Genomic DNA, 22506 nt, shown 5'->3' on the forward strand with positions numbered 1-22506 from the left:
CAGTAGAAAAGCATCTTTATGACAGTTAGCACTGTTGAAAACCACTCCCTCAGTTTCAATTCAAGGTCCGCTTACTCATTAATGTCGGAGCTTTCAACTTCAACATTACAGTCTTCATTACCAGATGGAGCTCCCTCAGTTGTCATGGAACTGTAGATGTGTCGGAGCTTGACGTCTCATTAATGGCCTCGGAGACAATATGGCAAACAGTATAATTAATATTCATGAAATGAAATCCTTTTTAATTAATAAATTCTTCTCTGGTAGCCAGTCGGGCTCTAATTAGAGCGACTGCAAACCAGCTGAGAGGAAATTCAGGTCATGTCACCAAAGACACACACACACACACACACACACAAAACTGTAAGTCAAGCTTTTTGTAGTTTCCGTTGTAGAGAATCAGATGGACGGGTTGCGATAGTGTGTTGCTGTGGTCGCACGCCCCGACACTGATTGATGAAGTGATTCTCTCCATGCGGTGTCATGAATGACAAATTGCCGAAGGGGTGTGTGTGTTAACAGACAGGCAGATGGTGTCTCATGAGTACGAGGGGAGCTAACGACCTTGAGAGAGATTGAGAGAGAGAGAAACTAAAAGAGAGAAAGAGGAAGAGAGAAAGAAAGCAGCGGTGACGGCAGGGGTCAGCTCGTTTTCCGCCAGGGGTCGGGCTGGACGGGCGGGGCATTTCTGTCGCTGCTTCCTCACTGCATTTCCTACGCTCACCCAGCGTGCCCCTTCCTCACAGACGCACACACACACACATGGGGGCGTTCACACAGCAACACAATGAGCAGGGACTGGCATTAGGGAGCTCGAGCAAGGTGTTTCCTGTGACCTGGGCGACTGCTGCGTCAACACAAACACACTCGTCTGGAACAACACTCGCATGTGCTCGTAGACCTGTGTGTGTGTGTGCGCGCGTGCGTGTCTGTTGACTGATTTGACTCTTTCGGTTAGAGTTCATTAATCTCTCGCTGTTTTAAATGGGAGTGTGTAAGTGAAAACGGCTGTATTCAAGACAGTGATATTCATCCTTTATTCATGCTCTGTTCATGCTTTATTCATGTGCTCTTCAAGCATTTGCAGAGTGAATGAATATCAAATTAAAAGCAGCTTTATGTTATTCATGAGTTGAGATATTTGGGACTGTACAGGCCCCTCTGAAATCCCCCACGCTGTTCACACACATACACCAGGGCCAAAGCACAGACCTTTAGAGGGGCAGATGCTCCAAGTTAAAAAGGGGACATGGAATAAGATGTTAAAATACCAATATAGTTCACAGCATAACCTGTTGAATTATAGAAACCCATATTTAAACAGCATGTATCATCGAGTCTTACAACAAAATGTAATATACTATATCACCCAATGCAATCAAAGAGAAAATAGGATTCACTCTCTAGCGTGTGTGTGTATCTTTTAAATCACAATATAATGATGGTAACAAAGGGGCAGGGGCTGGGGCAAATGCATGCATTAATGCAGTACAAACCAAAATAGTCCTCTGAATGTTGTGTGAGCTTGATTTTTTTTTCTTTCAGTGAATGAATATATTAATATCAATGCTATTATTATTAATATTAATACCCCCGTGTGTTTCTGTGCGTCCTGCAGGCCGTGCACTGCCCTGCCATGGAGAAGATGAAGAGGATTAAGAAGCGTCTGTCGTTAACACTCCGCCCAAGTCAGACCATCGACGAGTCTCTGTCTGAACTGGCCGAGCAGATGACCATCGAGGACGGCGGCACCAAGGACAATGGTCAGTGTTTGTATCTGTCTGAAAAGATTATCATTCATTATATTCAGTGTTTGTTTTTCAAAACCTAGAAATGTATGAGATAAAAAAACAGACTTTGGTGTATAACCAGCAGCTTGGGTATTTCTTCCCTTTTCTCTACATTTTGTATAACTGGAGCATTGTTTGAGCTTTAGTGATCAACATCATCTTGCAGCAGAAAACACAACAACCTTTGAGTGATCTGCTGCTATTCATTCGATACAAGAAAATCTAATCAATACATATATCATACATCTGTCAAAAATACTGTCAAAGAGTGGACCAATTAATGAAAAATTTAAAAATCTCCTATGAAAGAGCTACAGTTAATATAAAATACATCTGTGTGACACTGTAAAAGAGTGTTAAAATGTTTGTAGAGCATTACTGGAACAGCGGGCAGGAAATGCCAAGGATCCTATTTAATATCTTCCTGCACACATCCATCAGCAGGGAATATAAAATCTACACTCACACATAGAGAGCTTTCAGTATCTTAGTAGCTCTCAGGGGGTTTTAAATTATGAAGCACTGAACTTAATGAAGAGAGAGTAAGAACACACTAAGTGTGTCAGTAACAGCTGTAATGGACTTCCACTACAGCTCTGTATCAAGTTATGTAACAGGAGTAAGAGCAGAGGAGCTACTGAAGCATTCACAGGTAGTGTATAGGCAAACACACTCTCCTTGACTTCTTTTAGTTATATAACACTCTACCTGTTTTGACCCCACAGCACAGCACGTCTCCTATGGGCTGCTGGTTTGATAGACACATGAAAGTAATTGGCTGGCACTTGTGTTTGACAGCTGCCAGAATAAGTGGACGCACACATCCATCTTTTATGCAACGTTCCTGTTCTTTGACTGACATTCTCTCTAATAAATGCAGCTTTTTAAACTTCATCCGCAGCCACTAGGGATGCACAAGCCGGTACATTCTTACTGCCGAAGTCTGGATAAATGGGGAGAGTTGCGTCACGAAGGGTATCCGGTGTAAAACCTATGCCAAATCAAATACGTGGATCATGAATCAGATTTCCATACCGGATTGATGGAGGTACGGGTTACCAATTGCTGCCACCAGTACTGTTGACCAGCAGGGTGCCTGTGGAAACTATGTTCCTGTTGGGCAAATGAGAACGAGAGGGGAAAGGCATGTCAGGAGGCAGCAGGAAAGGAGGAAGGGTAGGAGTGTGGAGGTCAGAGTCGGAACTATGAATGTCAGCAATAAAGAGAGGACTGTAGGTATACTGTGTGTAAGAGACCAGTTGGAAGGGGAGTAAGGCATCAAAGGTGGATTCAAACTGTTCAACCATGTGGTGTGGATGGGAGGAGAAATTGGGCAGGGGTAATCCTGAAGGAAGAATATGTCAAGAGTGTGTTGGAGCTGAAGAGAGTGATGAATATGAAGCTGGAAATTGAATTGATTGAAGACTGCAAGGTTGTTGACAGGAGAATGTAGCTTGGCAACATCGGACAGTGGTCTTTAGAAAGACCTTGGAGACCAGGAATAGAAGAGGAAGAGAATGAAAGTAGAGCCGAGGTCAAGGAGTTTAAGGAGGAATTAAGATAGGTACTGGATGGTAGTGAAGAGTTGCTGGGTAACTACTGCAGAAGTGGTGAAGGTACTGGTAAGAAGGTACCTGGTTTATCATCTGGACAGAGGAAAGACGATAAGGGGACTTGTTGGTGGAATGAAGAAACACAGTATACAGAAGAAGAGGTTGGCGAAGAAGAAGTGGGATAAGTGGGAGATGAAGAAAGTAGACAGGAGTACAAGGAGATGAGGTGGTGAAAGCTAAGGAAAAGAAATATGGCGAGCTCTATGAGATATTGGACACTACGAAAGAAGAAAAAGGACTTGTACCAATTGGCTAGACAGAAGGACTGAGCTTGGAACGATGTGCAGCAGCAAGTTAGGGTGATGAAGGATGGATAGTGAAATGTGATGACTAGCGAGGAATGTATGGAAAAGGTAGAAGGAGAACTTTTAGGGGCTAATGAATGGAAAAAGAATGGATGATGTGGGCAGTGAATCAGGAAGCATGGTGGATTACCAAGAATGAAGTGAGGACGGCTATGAAGAGGATGATTAGTAGAAAGGCAGTTGGTCCAGATGACATACCTGTGGAAGCATGGAGATGTTTAAGTGGGATGGCAATGGAGTTCTTCAGTGGAGGATGCCTCAGGAGTGGTGGAGAAGTAAGATAACCTTACAGGTTATCTAAGTCAAGAATAAACTTTCAAACTCAAGAAGAAATGCTGTATTATTTTGTACTTTTGGAGCAAGATACGTGTGACTGTCTGTACAAACATGTGCGTGCACCTTTTTGCAATGAACACTGATACATCTCAGCAGTTCACATCTATCTGGTCAACCACATCCCTTCAAGAGTCTCAGAATACTTAACGTAGATGTACGTGTTGAGGACAGAAGAGGCAAATGTGAGGACAAAAGTCTCATTTGATTTGTCTTCCTCACTGGTTTCTACTACTTTTCTGCATTAACATTTTGTAGCTGCTGAGAACCTAAACATAAACATTTTGTACGTACTTTATGTGATCATTTAATGTCTACAACTTTCTCACTAATGTCAAATTTAATCTTCTAATAACATTTTGTAGCTGCTATGAACCTACACATTTTCATAAATGTAAACATTTCGTATGTACTTTTCAGTTGCTGTACTCTGTCCATGAATGTAATGAAAATCCCAACTAGCCCTGAAGAATGGTATTTACCTCCTTTTATATGCTACAAGCATGGTTAGCTTGTAGTGCTGATAAAGCTGACAGGCACCTGAAGGCAGCATAATGTTCATGTGTTAGGTTGACATGTGTGAACACAGCAATGTCTGTCAACTCCGAGTTTAAAAGGCAAGAATGAGCCAAAGTGAAGCTGGCATGTAGAAGAAAGACGTATTACCCGTCACCACACATTCACACACACACAAGTGTATCTCCTCTGTAGAGAGTCGGCCAGTCTGATGCAGATCTATCAGTCACCATGGGATGATTTCTGGCCTTTTGGTCCAGGTGTTGCTTGGCTCTTGACAGCTACTCTGCCCACAGGGAGAGATTGCACTGTTTGCTCACAGTGTTTCCTTGTCAACTAGGACTGGAAATTAGATTACTGCCAGCACAGGCCTATTAGTGAGGCTCATGACTTGCTCATCATTAGAGTAACATAATTACTTATTAGCTATCAATCATCCTGCACTGCATCCACATTTTTTAATTCTTGTGCTGTTCGGCCACATTAGTCAGGCAGTGGGTTCATTTGAGGTTTTCCTTTGACGTTATTAACCGCTTCAATTCTGTTTCCTTCTTGAGTAGTTGAAGAGTTAGAAAAACCTTTTACTCTGCTCATATTGAGTTAGTTACTGCAACCTTACATCACTTATTTACTCTCATTTCTCCATAATTGAGCCCGATGTTTAGTGTTTCTGGAAACATCAGGACCTTGACTTAAAATTGTGAAATAAAGTTCAGTTGGTTTAAACAAAGCTCGGCCACACAGCGAGCGTTTCTAATGAAGAACACGCTGCTGGAAGTTGAAGAAGATCAGAGTTGATATTTAGTGTCTCACCATGTTGGGGCCCGATGTGACTTCTGAGACATTTCTGATGCAAAGTCTCTGTTGAGTTGATGAAAAGCAGAAATTCTGACAGTTCTTGTTGTGTTTCAGAGCCCTTCATGAGGAACGGCCGCCCACCAACCTCCCACAGCATGCACTCGTTCCTGCACCAGTACACCGGCTCCTTCAAGAAGCCCCCCCTCCGCCGGCCGCACAGCGTCATCGGAGGCACCCTGGGGTCCTTCATGGCAATGCCTCGCAACGGCAGTCGTCTGGGTGAGACGCACGCACATGTTCACACACTTAAACGCACATGCACACACACACAAACACACAGAAGGAAGTGAGTAGCAGGAGAGCAGATGGCATCTGGGAACAAACAGGAAACTTGTCATGGTCCTGAGATTTCCATCCTCTTTACATTCTCAAACTCGCTCTTACTATAGTGAGTACCACAGGGTGGCTTCTCTCTTCGCCCTCAGCGGGGCTATTTTCACCCGAGTGACAGCTGGATGGGGGCTTCAGTCAAACATGACGCCGTTTCCTGTGTAAACTGGTTAATCACAGTTGATCCATGGCAGCGTGGCTCATCCTGAGGGTTAGAAGGGAGACGATGTTGAGACCATTCAAAGCAGCAACAGATTGCAAGCTTGGGGTGGTCAGGACAGCCCCGAGGGTGACGAGATGATTCACAGGACAGAATGACACTAGTGTTGTAGGTATCAAAGTCTAACTGGCTCCAGGAATTTTTGTTTTTTAGTCAAGCAAAGCCTAAAGATGAAAGAAAAAAAAGCTGATTTGGCGGGATCTGGAGGGGTTGAGGTCTCCAGCACACGGTTACAGTTAAATCTTCCAGTTTGTTTTGACCAGCAGACGGGCTGATTCCAATAAAAACACGCTGTTGGTGCAAACATCAGTTGCTGTACCTTATTAAAATCTTTAACCATATGCATGTGGTTGTGCCCCAGACCCCTGTGCTGTCTGTTAAAGGGGAACTCTGCCGATTTTACGCTTAGTCTTATTTCAAGTATCGGGGCGTACTACTGCATATGGGAAAAAAGTTGTGTAAAGCCAGAGGGAGATGTGCAAAATCTGATGAATTGCCTCAAGTGCTGTTACTTGCTATGTAAGGCAGTTGTTTTTTACAAAGTCAGCAAGTGTTGAATCCAAAATGCCTCTTTACATTTCTCAGATGGTTTGGTGTCAGGATGAAACATTCAGCACCAGCTCACTAGTTTACTCCGTTTTGTGTTAGTAGAGAGAACAGTAGGCAAAATTGCTGCTCTGCACATTTACACCTTCAGCAACGATGGTTATAAGCCCAAAAAATGGAAACTCAATACAGTACATAGTTCTGAATAATAATATATGTATTTTTAAAAGCAGATAACTTGAAAGTGCATGCTGATGTGTAGGCTGTGTAGTAGTTTAATTGACATATTTGAGTGTTTTCAGATTGATCAATTAGTGTAATCCTGACTGTTTAACCTCCATCCTTTCATAAACTGACATTCATACCAGATTGATGATTATTTTCACAGCCTGTTTGATAAGTTCCACTTCACTCTATCAGACAAATGCTGCCTTAAACCTTAAACAAACATAGAATCACTTGTGTTACACAGACACTGATTTTTTCCGCATGGCCGCGAAGCAATAACAGCATCTGTGCAAACAATCTGTTCATCTTCACACTACTTTGAAATCACACACTCTTTTTGTTATTGGCAATGATACGACGATTATCGCTTCTCTAGGCTAATTTTTGTAGATGGCAGATATTGTGGAGGACCCGTTGAGCCTCGCACTGGACCCTGGCCTAGATAAAGGACATCTAAAAACAGGACAGTTAAGTAGGACATCAGTGTATTCACATATTGGTTCGGGTACTATGTGTGCTGATTAGCAAAGCTGCCGAATACGGGGCGAGAAGAGGAAGACGAGGAGTGACGGATAGCAAGAGGAAAAGATCAAGAAGACTTAGTTATGTTTCTAGACGGGGAGGGAAGTGTAGGGAGGATGTAGGAGGAAAGAAAGATCAAAAAATAAGGTGGAGAATGACATCTTTAAAGATTTTTGGAGGCAGGGGGGAAAGATATGAAGAGACACTCAAACAAAACCATGAAGGAGGAATGTTTCAAAACAGATTTTGGGGTTTTTCAGGCAGGTTTGGCTGGTCGGAGGTAAAAGAATGTAACTTGGGAGAAAGTGAAAATATTGTGAGATTGTTTTTTGGGAGAGGGGTGGGCGAGGGAAGACATACAATAGCGAGAGATAATGGAGACGAATGTGAAAGGAAAAGAAAGTAGGACAGATGAGATCATTTTGGAGGCTTTTTGTGAAGAGCTTGAAAGGCGCAGGTAGCGGAGGAATGTGTTGAGGGCCTACAAAAACCTCCTTGCACAAGAGAAACTAAGACAGAGAAGTGTGGTGAGTGAAGTGGAGAAGCGGGAAGTGAAAGGAATCGGCAAGGGTTTTTGAAGCGGAGCAAGAAACGTGTGAGACGTGAGAGATTATTTGGAAGTTGTCAAAGAAGAAAAGTGGGATGAGGATGAGTCATTTCAGGTGTTTATAGAGGGAAAATAACTGGGTTAGGAGGCTCTCATTTATTTATTAAAGCATGAACAATGTGTGCGTAGGAGTTGTCTGTACAAAGGTGCGTGCACCTTTTTGCAGCGAACACCGATGCATCTCAGCTATTCACATCTATCTGCTCGACCACATGCTGCCTCTTACAAAAAACATCCGCAGTGACAAAACATGGTCAACCACATCCCTTCAAGAGTCTCACAAGTTAATGTAGATGTATGTGTTGAGGACAAAAGTCTCATTGAATTTGTCGTCCTGTATTTTCACTGCTTTCTACTACTTTTCTACTACTCCGTAATAACATTTTGTAGCTGCTGAGAACCTAAATATTTCGTGAAAATATTTTCGTAAATGTAAAATTTTCGTAGTACCTTCAATATCATTTAATTTCTACAACTTTCCCAGTAATGTCAACATTACTGTCTAATAACATTGTGTAGCTGCTGAGAACCTAAATATTTCCGTAATTGTAAACATTTCGTACGTACTTTTCGTGACAGTCAATTAAAGAACTGCAGCACATAAAATGGACAGTGGGAACTACCACTTAAGTTTAATTCATAAATAATGAATTCACTTTTTAATTGTTGCATCTTTTTTGAGAGTTATGTTATGTTGTTTTTAATCCGTATTTAAAACCATGTAATTATCTGTATGTTAAAGGTTCCAACTGAACCCAACGCTCACATGAGCCATATTTGGATAAACAGTGACGAGCAGGGTCAGCCCTAGAGGAAAATCCCAAAAAACATTTGAGTTTCTAAAAATAGAGCAGAATTTCCTATAATCGGAGCAAACCTTTTAACCAGATGACCACAGACAGGTTCACGTTCTGGGGCAAAGTGTGCCCTCGGCTTGTGGCTACACCGCAGAGTAATGAAGCAGGACTTTATCAACTGAACTTTGAAAAGAAAAAAATTGAGATTTAAGAAGGAAAAAAGTTTGTTAAAGTGCCAAAGTTTCCCCTGGAATTTAGTCTAATACTTGTGATGAATCATCTTTAATGTAATATTTAGAGAAATATCATGTTTTTGAAATAATTCCACACAGTTAATCATCTTTTCGCTCCGCTTCTCCGCTCGGTGCTTTCACATTTGATGACAGACTGCATGCTTGGCGGCGCTGACACACTGATGACAGAGAGCTGCTCAGCCATGGCTACTCATTAACTGTGTGTGTGTGTGTGTGTGTGTGTGTGTTTGGAGTTGGGGAGTTTGGGAGGGGAGGGGTGCATATGGTTTGTACATCAGTGCATTTGCTCCTGCTGTGCTATGGTAGTGGTGGTAGTTTTACAGCCCTGGAGGAAGTGGCGCGAGCTGGAGTGTTTAATCTTTGGCCTCGGGGGTTACAAGGGTCTGAGAGGAGACGACGGAAGGGAGGGGGCGTGGTAGGTGGCGCGGGTCTAAATATGCTTATTTAAAGTCTTTTAAAGCACAGAAAAGCTTCTATTTCTACCCTGTATTCAATTTAAAGTTGAAGTACAATTTAAAGTGCAAAAACGTTATCACTACTTACTTCCATGACTACAGCTTCTTCCATTACAACAGCAGCTGTTCCCAATAATTTTCTGTCATGCAACCTCCTTACAAATATGCATAGATCTGAGATTGAATAAAATAACATGATTAAAAACATGAACTGCATGTTTCTCATTCATTTCTATTGTGAGGATGAAAAACACATGTTAAACTCTGCCTAAAAAAACATCAACAAAAAAGCAAAAAGCTCACCTGCTATACTGTCAATGAACCTGAGGGCGAGTTAGACTTCTGCTTCTTAACATAGACACTGACATGTTTGCCTGATGAGGACCTCAGTGGTAATTTATTGTTTCCACATGATTAAGATTCCCAGGCCTGTTTTTTTTTTTTTTTTTAATTCGCTGCAGACATTTAGGCTTGTCAGAGCAAGAGAGCCACAGGTGGAACTAATAACATTAACGAGGGCTCAGCTCCACCAATTAATGCGATGCAGCGCAGCAGTTATTCACGTATAAGGGAACATATGTCGACTGATGTGTGACACGTTTAGTTGCACCCTGGGTTTATGCGCACCCTGAGTTTGGGGGTCACTGACTAACTGAATATGTCTGTATGGGTGTAGCATCTGTTCAGTATCTATAAATCATTGTCATTTTAGTCATTTGTAAAGCTTAAATCATTAGTCAAGTAGTTGATTAGGAAAAAGTAATCAATTTAAAGAATTTATGATGTAAAGGTAAAATATTTGCTGCTTCCAGTGTCTCAAATTTGGAGATTTGCCGCCTCTCTATTTTATAGGACTATAAATTCAATATCTTTTGGTTTTAAACGTTGGTGTTTAAGATTTTAAGACATTCCCAATGGCTCTGAGAAATTTTTACGGCATTTTTAAACTATTTTCTGGTTTTATAGACCCGACTGTTAAAGGGTGACTCCGCCAATTTTACACACCAATGTCCGTCTCAAAACTGGGTGTGGAGTGAGAAAGACGTGACATTTCCAGACCTCTGCAGCCCACCCTTCATCTCCGCTTCAGTCTAGCCTACAATATAATACACCTTAATGTCCAACCGAACTGTTCGCAGTTGAGTGGAATTGTGGGTAATGTAGTTGCCAGGTTTTGACAAAAAAGAAGACTGCATGCAGGCGATAACTCTGGTTCTGCTGCATCCTTAATATTAAACAGACTAGATTTTTTAATAAAAGGACAACTTCCATCTGATTTATCCAATAGCATGTGTTACCCTTAAAATATTCAACATGTGTTTCTGTGTTATTTAATGTATTCATGTGTCTCCTCTGTCAGACATCGTGCATGAGAATCTGAAGATGGGTTCAGACGGGGAGAGCGACCAAGCATCAGGAACGTCTTCGGACGAGGTTCAGTCTCCAACCGGCGTCTGCCTGAGGAACCGAGTCCACCGGCGAATCTCCATGGAGGTGAGAGACACACACACACACACACACACACACACACACACACACACACACACGCACACGCGCACACACTGCACAATACCCACAAAAACGGCTTACGAGGCAAGTCTGCATTCCGCCCTTCACCCCTTCTCCCCTCCTACTGGTCTGCTCTTCACCTCCTCCTCCTCTTCTTTCCCTCTCCATCTAAGCCTCATGGGAGATCTAAGTCGGGAGGAGGTTAGAGGGGGGTGAGGAGGGGGGCTTCGTCTCCTAATGGGCTCTCAGTGTCTGGGGTGTCATGATACTGATAGTCCTGCTCCCTAAGGACCACAGCAGTTAGAACTGTGGTGATTTTCTACATGCAGACCACCACAGCCAGCGTGAGACAGCACACTTGGATAGGGGTCTCCTTTGTTCTTCTTTTTAAGGATGTATGTGATCAATTTAAACACCTTCTCAACGTTGGTACATCAATCCTATTTCACTTTCTACCCTCTTCAAAATAAAATGCAGAATAATAAAATTACATGCATGCAAATGAATCTTTTAAATCTCTGGAAACGAGGCACAATCGATACAGAAGACTCATTCATACTAAAAGCTGTGAAGGTTTTCAGCAACCAGAGGAAGCTTTCTTTAAATACTCGCAGGGACAAAGATGATGAATTGTCTACAGTGGCCTTCAGGGATCACTAGATACAGTCGCTTATACAAAGCTCAGCAAATAAAATGTGAAGAAGACAAATAAGAAAAGTCCTCATGATTCTCAGGGTTGTTTTTTTTCCTTCCTGTTACTTTCTAATTTTAAACTGGTTTTTGTGTGAGATAATTTTTTGCTCCGAGCTTTTATTCATTTCCATTCTTCTTGTTGTATTATTTAACAGCAGTGCTTACATAAGCTGAAAAAAGGTGGCAAACCTCTGTGCTGCTTCTAAAAGAATGCTAAACGTTGGCTTTATGTGGCTTTACGCTGCTCTGCATTCAGAATATGTCCTCAATATATCATCTTTATAAATGATCAACCTGAGGGGATGTGTCATGATGATGATGATGATGATGATGATGATCATGATCGTCGGAGCCTGGGGGCTTCCTGCCCCCTGCTGGCAGAGGAGTGAGTCTGACACGACCCACCTTGACAGCATCATTGAGTACAGTTCAGTCTCGCATACACACACGCTGACCTATTTTTCGGTCTGTTGGAGTGTCTGCCTCATTTGTAGGTGCAAACAAAACAAAACAAGAGGAACTCAAGGATGCGGGGAGCTGGTGCGCACACACACACACACACACACACACACACACACACACACACACACACACACACCATACACATACATAAGCTGTGTTACATGAGCACAGAGCTGCTTCTCTTGTGTTTTTTATGATGCTGCTGGAGGTTTTAATGAAGCTTTTGTGTTAAGGAGGTTAAGGGCACAGAGAACATTCATCGACTGGCTTCTATTACCAAACATCAGCTTTCAATCAAGGTTATCCCATTACATAAGCTCATACAACTAAAATGGAGGTCTTGATTGGCTGAAATCCATTTCCATCGTGAACAAGTCTAAGAAATCCTTCAGTCATTTCTCATCGATCAAACAGTTTGATTTAAGGTGTTTTTACCTCATTCGCCAGTGTGATAATTCCCTGTATGATTTGAAATGTATCCTGTCAAACTGTTGGTCAAGTATGTATGGCTTGATATGTATATAAAGAAAACAAACAATTTTACAAATACCTCTACATCACACACACATTCCAGCATTAGTTCTATACTTGTGCAGTCAGTTTTCACAGTGTAGCGTGAGCCCAGTGATTATTTATAATTCTAAACCATTAAATCTTAAACTCAACATCACTTTAAAAGTACTTCACCTCAAAACTAGGGCTTGATTTCCATAATGGCACTTGGATACTCACTAAAATGTGTCAAGTATCAAAAAGCTAGTGCTGATTTATAATCTTTTTTCTGTGATCACATAACTCCTGATTTAAATCATATTTGAGGCTATTTTTGGTAGTTATTGTATGTTTGCTTGTGTTCTGACATCATGAAACATTCAGCTTCTTGTATCAAATGAAAAAAGGGTTCAGAGAACATATTCTTCAAAGATGTACTAAAAGTCAGTTGTGATTATGGCGATAGTAAAGAAAAATGTCAAATGATATTCAGCCATATTCCGAGTTGCCTCCTAAATTTCATCATTGGAAATATAATTCAACTCATTAACTAAACCCAGTGATGACTTTCTGTTATCTTATTTGAACAGATTTATTCATATTTGTGGAATATTGTTAAAAATGTTGTATTTGGAATAATCAGCACTGCTCGCATGAGACTAACAAATTAAGCGACACAGTGCTTCACAAACTGAAGATAACTCTAAGGGAGAAAAATGTGTTACGGTGACATGAAATACTGATTTTTTAATTTTTTTTAGACAGCATATTACATCAGACACAAAGCTGTACAGAGTCACCTTATGTAATAATTCTCCTCACATTTCTTTTATTTGAGCTCTCAGGTGTGATCATTCTGGCAGCTCGTCTGAGCAGCAGCATCACGAGCTACAGTAATGAGATGAGAGAGGCCAAACTTCACAGTGCACAATAACTTCAACCGCGTTTCAAAACCTGATGCAGCGTCTACTCGCGTCATATTTTTACACCACTCGCTCTTTTTTTCCCCCCCATCAGTCAGCATCATGTCAACTGTGGACTCATTTTGATCCCAGAATAGATCACAACAGTAAGATATGAGACGAGTTAGATGACTACACATATGACCTGTAAACATTAATAAACATATACATGATTGTGTGTGTGTGTGTGTTCTCTGTTTACCCGTAGGTGTGTTTTCACAATCGCAATCCGATTCCCGCTCATGTTTTGCCATTGAGCCGCTGTCACCCTTCAGCTGTTATTATTACCCTCCATAAGATGGTGAACAACCTGATCTCAGTCTCCTCTCTCGGGGAGTAGGAGGAGATGAGAGGGAGTTATTTCAGACACCCTCTGTGTGTGTGTGTGGGGGGGTTTGTGGGTGTGTGTGTGGGTGGATGGACTACATTGTCTTGTGCTGCCTGCTGCTGAAACATGCCTCACACTACATATAGACACAGGGGATGTAACAGTGTGTTCTATCACTATGTGTATAATTGGAAGCACGTGTGGTTCATTTACTAGTGTATGTTCAATTTAAGTATGTGTATGAAGAGCTGCATCTTGTCATCTACCTTTTTTGCCCTTTAAAACAAAATCTGTCAAAAATGTGTCACCTGGGGGAAAAAACAACTTTTTGAAAACATCCACTACAGGAATGTCAAAATCCAAGTTTCCCCACAAGCTAAATATCATGTGTGTGTGTTTCTTGTGTTTCAGGACCTCAACAAGCGTCTATCGCTGCCCGCCGACATCCGAATCCCCGACGGCTACCTGGAGAAGCTGCAGCTCAGCAGCCCGCCCTTCGACCAGCCGCTCAGCCGTCGCTCCCGCCGAGCCTCGCTGGTCAGTTTGTGTGTGTGTGTGTGTGTGTGTGTGTGTGTGTGTGTGTGTGTGTGTGTGTGTGTGTGTGTGTGTGTGTGTGTGTGTGTGTGTGTGTGTGTGTGTGTGTGTGTGTGTGTGTGTGTGTGTGTGTGTGTGTGTGTGCGCGCCTTCCTCTGTGCGTGCTGTCTTTTATTGCTTCGCAGACTCCCTCTGTGCCGGTTACCATAGAAACTGGCCCGTGTGAGCCTAGTATGTATTAATCTGGACTCGCAAGCGCTCACCTCCTTCCTTTTTTAACCAATCAGATTAGATCATAACACTCAGCTGCTGTGTGATGATGATGCAGCTTTTGTTCCAGATTATCAGCGAGGAGCAGATTTATGTTTATCACAAAAGCTTTCCAACAAGAACAAGTTATTGAATCATAAGTGTCTTCATAAGTGGACTTTTAACTGAATGTATGCATAATTCTGACTTTTTCCTGTCTTTTCCTCAGTCGGAGATCGGTTTTGGGAAGTTGGAGACGTACATTAAGCTGGACAAGCTGGGAGAGGTGAGACTCGCCCATAATGAAAAGAAATATGTGCTCTTTATCCTCAACTTGTGTTGCATCTGTAATATTAAACCTTTTAAACATTGCGTGTTGCATTCAGGGTACATACGCCACAGTATTTAAAGGACGCAGTAAGCTGACGGACAACCTGGTGGCGCTGAAGGAGATTCGGTTGGAGCACGAGGAGGGAGCGCCATGCACCGCCATCAGAGAAGGTAAGCCACTTCTTTTTTTTCTTTCCACTAACTTTTCACCAACACAGCCAGATAATGATTTGACGAATTAAAATACTTAAAGAATAACCCTAAACCCATATTGGGCATTTCTTGTAATGATCACAGATTGGAGATTGATTTTTTTAGTCTGCTGTCTAAAGGATCGGTCCACCAAAAAAGACCAATGGTTTAGGGTTATAGGGTTAGGGTTACATATTGTAGCTTTTTTGGGGCTTTGGCCTCAATCACCACACAGCGCAAGCGTCTCATTAAAAGGTGCTAAATGTGTTTTTTCTGTCTCCGCAGTGTCGTTACTGAAGGACCTCAAACACGCCAACATTGTGACGTTACACGACATCGTCCACACCGACAAGAGCCTCACGCTTGTGTTCGAGTACCTGGTAAGAGTCTGCTGTTTGTACGTGACAGACACACAACTCTTATTCACTCCTAGTGCCAAACTACACATAAAGGTGAATCTGTCACATGTAATCAGAGGACATTTTGTGTTTTACAATGATATCAGATTATCAACTTTTACTATTTATAAGAAAGTTATTCAAGGACAGCATAGGAGGAAATATTTTCACAAGATAAAAGCAGTGGAAAGTGATCTACAGGAAGGGAATAGAGGAAAGCAGTTGTATAAAACTGGAGTTATCCTTCACGTAGATATGAGGGAACATTTGATGCCTCAATAGGAGGTGAGAGAAGCTCAGCGAGATAAAGAGACGAGGAAAATAATAATAAAATTTTGTGTCATTGTGTCTACTTCCTGTCTGATGCATGGTCTCTTCCTGTAGGATAAGGATCTGAAGCAGTACATGGATGACTGTGGAAACATAATGAGCATGCACAACGTGAAGGTGAGGACAAGCCTCTATTACTGCTGATCTTTTTTATTCTTTACCTTGTTATCTCAGTTCTATCCTCACGCTATTTAACCCCTCTGTTACTGTTTTTTTGCTCTTTTCTACGACTGATAAATACGATGTCACTGATATGAAATAAGGTTCACGAGTGTTTTGTCAGGATGGCCAAATCGCGGCACCTTTTCACGTTACTGGTTTCTGATCACATGAAATATTTTTCCAGGTCTTCCTGTTCCAGATTTTGCGAGGGCTGTCGTATTGTCACAAGAGGAAAGTTCTCCACAGGGACCTGAAGCCCCAGAATCTCCTCATCAATGAGAGAGGAGAGCTCAAACTGGCTGATTTTGGTAAGAGGAGAGAGAGAGGAGGAAGAGGAGCAGGAGTGATCACGTCATCCGTGCAATAACTGTGATGTAGCATAATCCTAATGTGTCTTGATGTCTTTGGTGGATTTCCAGGTCTCGCAAGAGCCAAGTCTGTCCCTACTAAGACTTACTCCAATGAGGTGGTGACCCTGTGGTACCGGCCTCCTGATGTTCTCCTGGGTTCTTCAGAGTATTCAACGCAGATCGACATGTGGTACGATCCTCACAACACTGTACTAATACTTGTTTTATCAACACTACTGCTTAGTACAGACATGATTAATCCATTAGTCAATGACTCCAGCAAAAAATAATGAATAGAAATTGGCAAAACAGTCTGTTCTGGAGCTCTTGATTGTAATTGTACACCATCTTCAGCAGCATCATGAATTATTCACAGAACTGTAGATGTAAAAACTTCTCCTTCACCTTAAACGTGAAACTGAAAATTGAGTCTGACTGATGAATCGGTGAGATCAATATATAGGCCAATATTAACTCAATGCTAATACTCTATATCAATATTGTGTTTACGTCAGCTGATAAATGATAGGAAATTGAAGTACAGAAATGTGAAAGATTCCTTTTATAAGAGTGTTTGTCTACCAAGAGTAGTGACAGTAGTACAGAATACAGAGTAGTTTTTCCACTGTAAAACGTTAGTACATGTACACAATTTAATTACACAATATAGAGCATTTCTTGGTCACAATTGTTAAGAACACTAATTTATGGGAGCCTCATCAAAAATGTCATGTTGTGGGTTGTGTAAAGACAATTAGTATTAGCCATTGTCAGATTTTTTAAAACTCAAATATCAGAATCAGCCTCAGAAATCCTGTGCTGGTTGGGCTCAAATTGAAAAGTATCTTTTGACCTCAGATGAAGTTTGTAAAAGCCTCGGAAAACGTAAGATTGATTACTTTACTGTTTCATATCATACACTATGTGATACTATGTATGTATACAGTACATAAGAATAACTAATAATGCACATTTGTGTTTATTTTTGACTTTTTATCTTATAGTCTAAGCATTTAATCTAATAATCATTTAAAAAAAAATCAAATGCAAGAAAAAGCATTTGCTGCAGCTGTACTCCGGCTTCTACTAATGTAAATTAGGACTGGGCAAAATATCGATATTATATCGATATCATGATATGAGACTAGATATTGTCTTAGATTTTGGATATCATAATATTATTATTAATTTTCTGGTTTTAAAGGCTGAATTACAGTAAAATGATGTCATTTCGTGAACTTTCCAGACTGTTTTAGCTGCTCGATTATTTGCCTTCACCCACTTTGTCATTATATCCACATTACTTATGATTATTTATCAGAAATCTCATTATGTCAATATTTTGTGAAAGCACAGATAGTCATTCCTACAATATTGTTGTGATATTGATATCAAAGTATTTGGTCAAAAATATGGTGATATTTGATGTTATCCATATCTCCCAGACCTAATGTAAATACTGTGTGTGTGTCTGCAGGGGTGTTGGCTGTATATTCTACGAGATGGCTGCAGGTCGGCCGCTGTTCCCCGGTTCCACAGTGGAGGACGAGCTCCACCTCATCTTCAGGTTACTGGGTGAGTAACTCCAGTCAGGTCACATCACCTCAGCGCCACAAACGTGTCACCACACGCAACCTGTTTAACCCGAACATGTCGGCATGTGCTGATTGGCTGTGACTCTGTGACTTCAGGCACGCCGACAGAGGAGAACTGGCCGGGAATCTCCTCCATCGAAGAGTTCAAATCCTATAAGTTCCCCAAATATAAACCACAGCCGTTCATCAACCACGCTCCCAGGTACTGTGGTGTGTATAAGTGTGTGTGTGTGTGTATATGTGGCTCTACATGCTCTAATGTGTTGCATGTAAGTTTTATGCACCCAAGACACGATATCTTTGTGTTTATTAGCAATGTATACAGCAGTGGCATACATTTCTGTGTGTGTGTGTGTGTGTGTGTGCACGCTTCTGTGTGTGAGATAGTGTGTGCGCTTCTGTGTGTGAGATAGTGTGTGTGCCATGGGCAGGAAATCCTGTTGAACATTTCAGAGAGAGTCGTTCACTTCCTTCCTTCCCACGAGCTCCCATATTCCCATCAGGCCGTGCTGCTGGCAGACAATAAACTCTTCCTTTTGTCTCCTTTAGGCTGGACGGCGAAGGCATCGAGCTGCTGCTTTCTTTCCTCAGAGTGAGTGATTATTTCCCTAATACTTCCCAGAACGCACTGCTCCAACACAGGATTTGGAAAGCTTATTTTGCACCTGTTGTTTTGTAGATGTGTTCCTTAGTAATGACAACATACATGAATTTACTTAACTTATATATTATATATATTATTATTATATTAGAGGATTAGTCAGCTCATATTCTACATGTTCTTATTGTGAACAAACTCCATAAAAAGACCAAAAGTAGTAGCATCTATTCATTGATTTTAGCTTATTTGATTAGCTGATATATCTTATTCTTCTGTGGCACAGAGCTCCGTCGTTGTTAAAAACACATCAGTGAGTCACACTGTTGCACCGAGTGACATGTAGCTTCATTATGATGAACACGCACACTGTAGTTTATTTTGACTCAGTCTCACATACACCATCCTGCTGCTGCAAACACTCCACAGACCAGCTAATGAGCAGCTGAAAATAGTCCCCAACAAACACACTATTCACTCTTAATTGAATAACATTTGCTAAAAGCTACAACATCCGGCCGTTTGGGGGAAATTATTTCATTAATTTGACTTGTTGACAACAAAAAGCAGCCTTGTTGTTGAACTTTTGTCCTCTTTTTATCATGCTTTTCTGATAAACACATTAACACTCAAGTCATTTGAGGTTTTATGAAAGTGCTGCCGGAAAATTGTCAGCTCAAAACTATATCAACAATAATAATAATAATAATAATAATGATAATAATTATATATCAATCAACAGCTTAAAAACATTTTTTCAGTTTTTGTGTCTTCCTGTCATTAAAAAATGAAGTGTCTTTCCACCACTGCTGCTGCTGACATTAGTTTGTAAAGTAGCCCCTGCAGTACCAGATACAGACAGCAGGGGGCATAGTACTATCATCACAGTGACACTAGATCAGAGCGTTTCACAAGGAAAAACAACATAAACTCAATAAATACACACAACAACAACAACCCACATGACAGGATGTTTGATTTCAACCTGTTTCTGTCTCTATAGTACGAGTCCAAGAAGAGGATCTCAGCCGAGGAGGCGATGAAACAGTCCTACTTCAGACAGCTCGGGATGAGAGTTCACACACTGCCTGAGAGTGAGCACACACACACACACACACACACACACACACACACAGAGCTGAATAAAACTGACATCTTTCAGCTTTCTTAGGATGTTTGTAGCTTTATATTTTTCAGTATGCAGACTGAAGCTCTCCTCTGTGTTGCAGTTGTATCAATATTCACATTAAAGGAGGTGCAGCTGCAGAGAGACCCCGGCTACAGGAACTCATCATACCCAGAGTCAGGTGGGTGGTGAACACACGCAAACACTTCAGCACGTCTTAGATCATTAGAGAAAGACCTGAATCAGACAGCAGGTAGCATGAGGCCAACAGATGGTTTTAATATAATAATTTATACATAACATAAAACAAATGAGTTATTGGTATTACATTTTCCTTCCAGGTAACGGCAAGATCAACAGGAGGCAGAGCATGCTCTTCTAGTGTTTGATGAAGAGGATGGTCCACTGCCCAACTTCATCATCACTCCCCACCCTGACCAACCTCTGTCGCATGAGCCCACCCCCCGTCGGAGTGACCCCCACTTTACCTGAACACACACACACACACACATTAACACACACACACACACACCCCTCTGAGAGAGTGACTCTGGGTTGAATCTATTTGGAGACTGTGTTTATTTATTTGGGAGTGGGAGGGGGGGTAGAATTTTTTTGCTGCTAAACTACTACTGTCTGTATTTAACACACCGTGTGTGTGTGCGCGTGTGTGTGTGCGTGCGTGCGTGTGTTACAATACGTGGACTCGAGACACCATGCACAGTTGACCAGTCAGTAAATGTTACTGCTGTTTTTCTGCTGACTACAGTTCTCTGGCTTCGTTTGAGTTAGAATTTCACTGATGTTGATGTCAACGCTGTGACCCAAGTTGTTGTTCTTGTTGTCGTGCTTGGAGACCCAACGCTTCAGTTTCTTCAGATTTTTTTTTATAAATATATATATCTATATATAGATATATATATATTCATATATATTTGGAGTTTATGTTATGTTTTTCTTGGAGCTTCCGTGACTGAATTCTACAACATTTCCAGGTTAAGAGGAACTGGGAGGCGAAACAGTCTTTGTTTGAAGAGAAAGCAGTTTCTATGGATTCCCTGTTGTCATTTTTCCGAAAAATTTCAAACTGACACTTCTTGTAGAGGCCCCCGCTGCCTTTAGGGAAGGTGTCCAATCATACTAGAAAAACATGAAACCAACTTTCAGCTCTTTTCTGTTCCATTCTGGCACAGCAACGGGACCAAAACTGAGGAGGGGAAGGGGGGGAGGCAAACGAGCGGGAAGCACAGAAGAAGCTGAACAGGAAGTCACATGACGTCCCACAGGAAGCTAGCAAACCTTCCCTTAAACCCCTCACAACTGCCAGGTCTTCACTGCTTTTTTTTTTTTTTTAAAGAAAAAAAAACATGCAAGCTACACTTTTCTCGCTCTGTGTGCATTTGGAGAGCTCGCTGCAGTAACTCTTTGTTTTTAACTTGCACTTCAGTGTGTGTTTTTTTTTTTTTTTTTTTTTGTAATCAGGGACCCCAGCCTTGACATGGCTGAGTTTACCCAACAGTATTAAGGTGTTTTCTCTGTGTCTGTGACCTTTGACCTCTCCTTGTGAAACAACGGTGTCATCGTGGCATGTTTTTCAGAAAGGGAGGGGTGGGATGGCGAGGGTCAGGGTTTGGGGGAGGGGGATGGGCGGGGCAGGGCACCCTTTTAAAGGTGTTAAAAAGAACATTTCCACTAAGGCGTTGGATCACTGCTCTCTCCAGCGTTTGTACACAAGAAGAAGAAGAAGAAGAAGAAGAAGAAGGAAAAAAAAAGATTTCAAATTGAAATTTTAGATTTAACTGCCCGCTGTGTTGTTTGCAACTGACAGTAATGCTACAGATGAAGCCGGTTGAGAAGTCTCACTTTTAACTGCATGTTTACTGAAGCAAACAGAAGATTTCCTCAAATCACTTCAACACCTCTAACATGTCTGCTGGTGTGCTTTCCTGGTGCGATTTAGCGTCAGTGTACATTTCTCTTTTTCCTGTGGACAACTTGGTAAAGGTAGATGTATGAAGATACTTGCAGCAGCTACTTAACAACACGTGTTATATTATTTACAATCTTAACAATAAGTGTCAGGTTTCTGAGTCTATTATTATGTTGCTCCAACTTTCAACAGTCACACAGGAAGAAATCTATCATTGAAGACGGTTAAAAACCAATTCGTACACTCACAGTAGCAAGAAAAGAGTGTAATGTGTAAAGATCTCTACTAAATAACACCAGGACTGCATCACAGGTTGAACATGTAAGAGCGTGACCAGATCTGAGAGGTATTTTCCTTTTACTGCAGCTCTTTCACTCCAAGTCTCTCAGAAAAATTCAAGTAACAAGGAAATGCCTGGTTACTGTTTTGCTGAGAAACACCAGAGTACTCAGTTTGAACACACTGATTGGGTAAGAAAAGTGCAGTGAGCACTACTAATACTTGACAAACACATGAATAACAGAGACCATTAAGTGTCTACACATTAACTTGATCATCGTTTGCAGCAAATAGTGTAATAATCCTTTAAATGTGGATCAAACTATTTTTCAGAAATGATCAATGCAGAGTGTCACAACAGGATTAAGACTGTAAACTGTTTACATTTCAAATAATGTCACAAATATTGTGTTCACAGGAAAAAAGTCATTATATTAATGGTAGATATCCTGTATTACATCGACCCATTGCCCCATGATATCTCCCTAGGTAGCTTTAAAATGAGGAAACTTTTTTCCTCCCCTCATATTGTATTTCAAACACACTGTATCAGCTTGGATGATTCACTGAAACACACACACACAGAAATGTAGGATTGTCTCACTATTAACTG

General features: G+C 41.3%; 1 protein-coding gene across 2 annotated transcripts in view; it reads left to right on the forward strand.

Moving 5' to 3' along the window:
- cdk17 (cyclin dependent kinase 17) overlaps positions 1-21260 on the forward strand; it is a 39530-nt gene extending 18270 nt beyond the window's left edge. For both annotated transcript variants that reach the window (XM_062443783.1, XM_062443784.1), the window contains exons 2-17: positions 1619-1763; positions 5470-5634; positions 10735-10868; positions 14232-14357; positions 14833-14889; positions 14990-15104; positions 15411-15505; positions 15908-15970; positions 16200-16323; positions 16435-16555; positions 17843-17940; positions 18057-18162; positions 18510-18552; positions 19562-19652; positions 19788-19865; positions 20026-21260. In XM_062443783.1, the coding sequence (XP_062299767.1) occupies positions 1637-1763; positions 5470-5634; positions 10735-10868; positions 14232-14357; positions 14833-14889; positions 14990-15104; positions 15411-15505; positions 15908-15970; positions 16200-16323; positions 16435-16555; positions 17843-17940; positions 18057-18162; positions 18510-18552; positions 19562-19652; positions 19788-19865; positions 20026-20066 (1584 nt within the window). In that variant the 5' untranslated portion in view covers positions 1619-1636 and the 3' untranslated portion in view covers positions 20067-21260. The remainder of the gene's footprint in view (positions 1-1618; positions 1764-5469; positions 5635-10734; positions 10869-14231; positions 14358-14832; positions 14890-14989; positions 15105-15410; positions 15506-15907; positions 15971-16199; positions 16324-16434; positions 16556-17842; positions 17941-18056; positions 18163-18509; positions 18553-19561; positions 19653-19787; positions 19866-20025) is intronic.
- Positions 21261-22506: the final 1246 nt, after the last annotated feature.

Source organism: Scomber scombrus, chromosome 22 (assembly GCF_963691925.1).
Source record: "Scomber scombrus chromosome 22, fScoSco1.1, whole genome shotgun sequence".
Classification (NCBI taxonomy): Eukaryota; Metazoa; Chordata; class Actinopteri; order Scombriformes; family Scombridae; genus Scomber; species Scomber scombrus.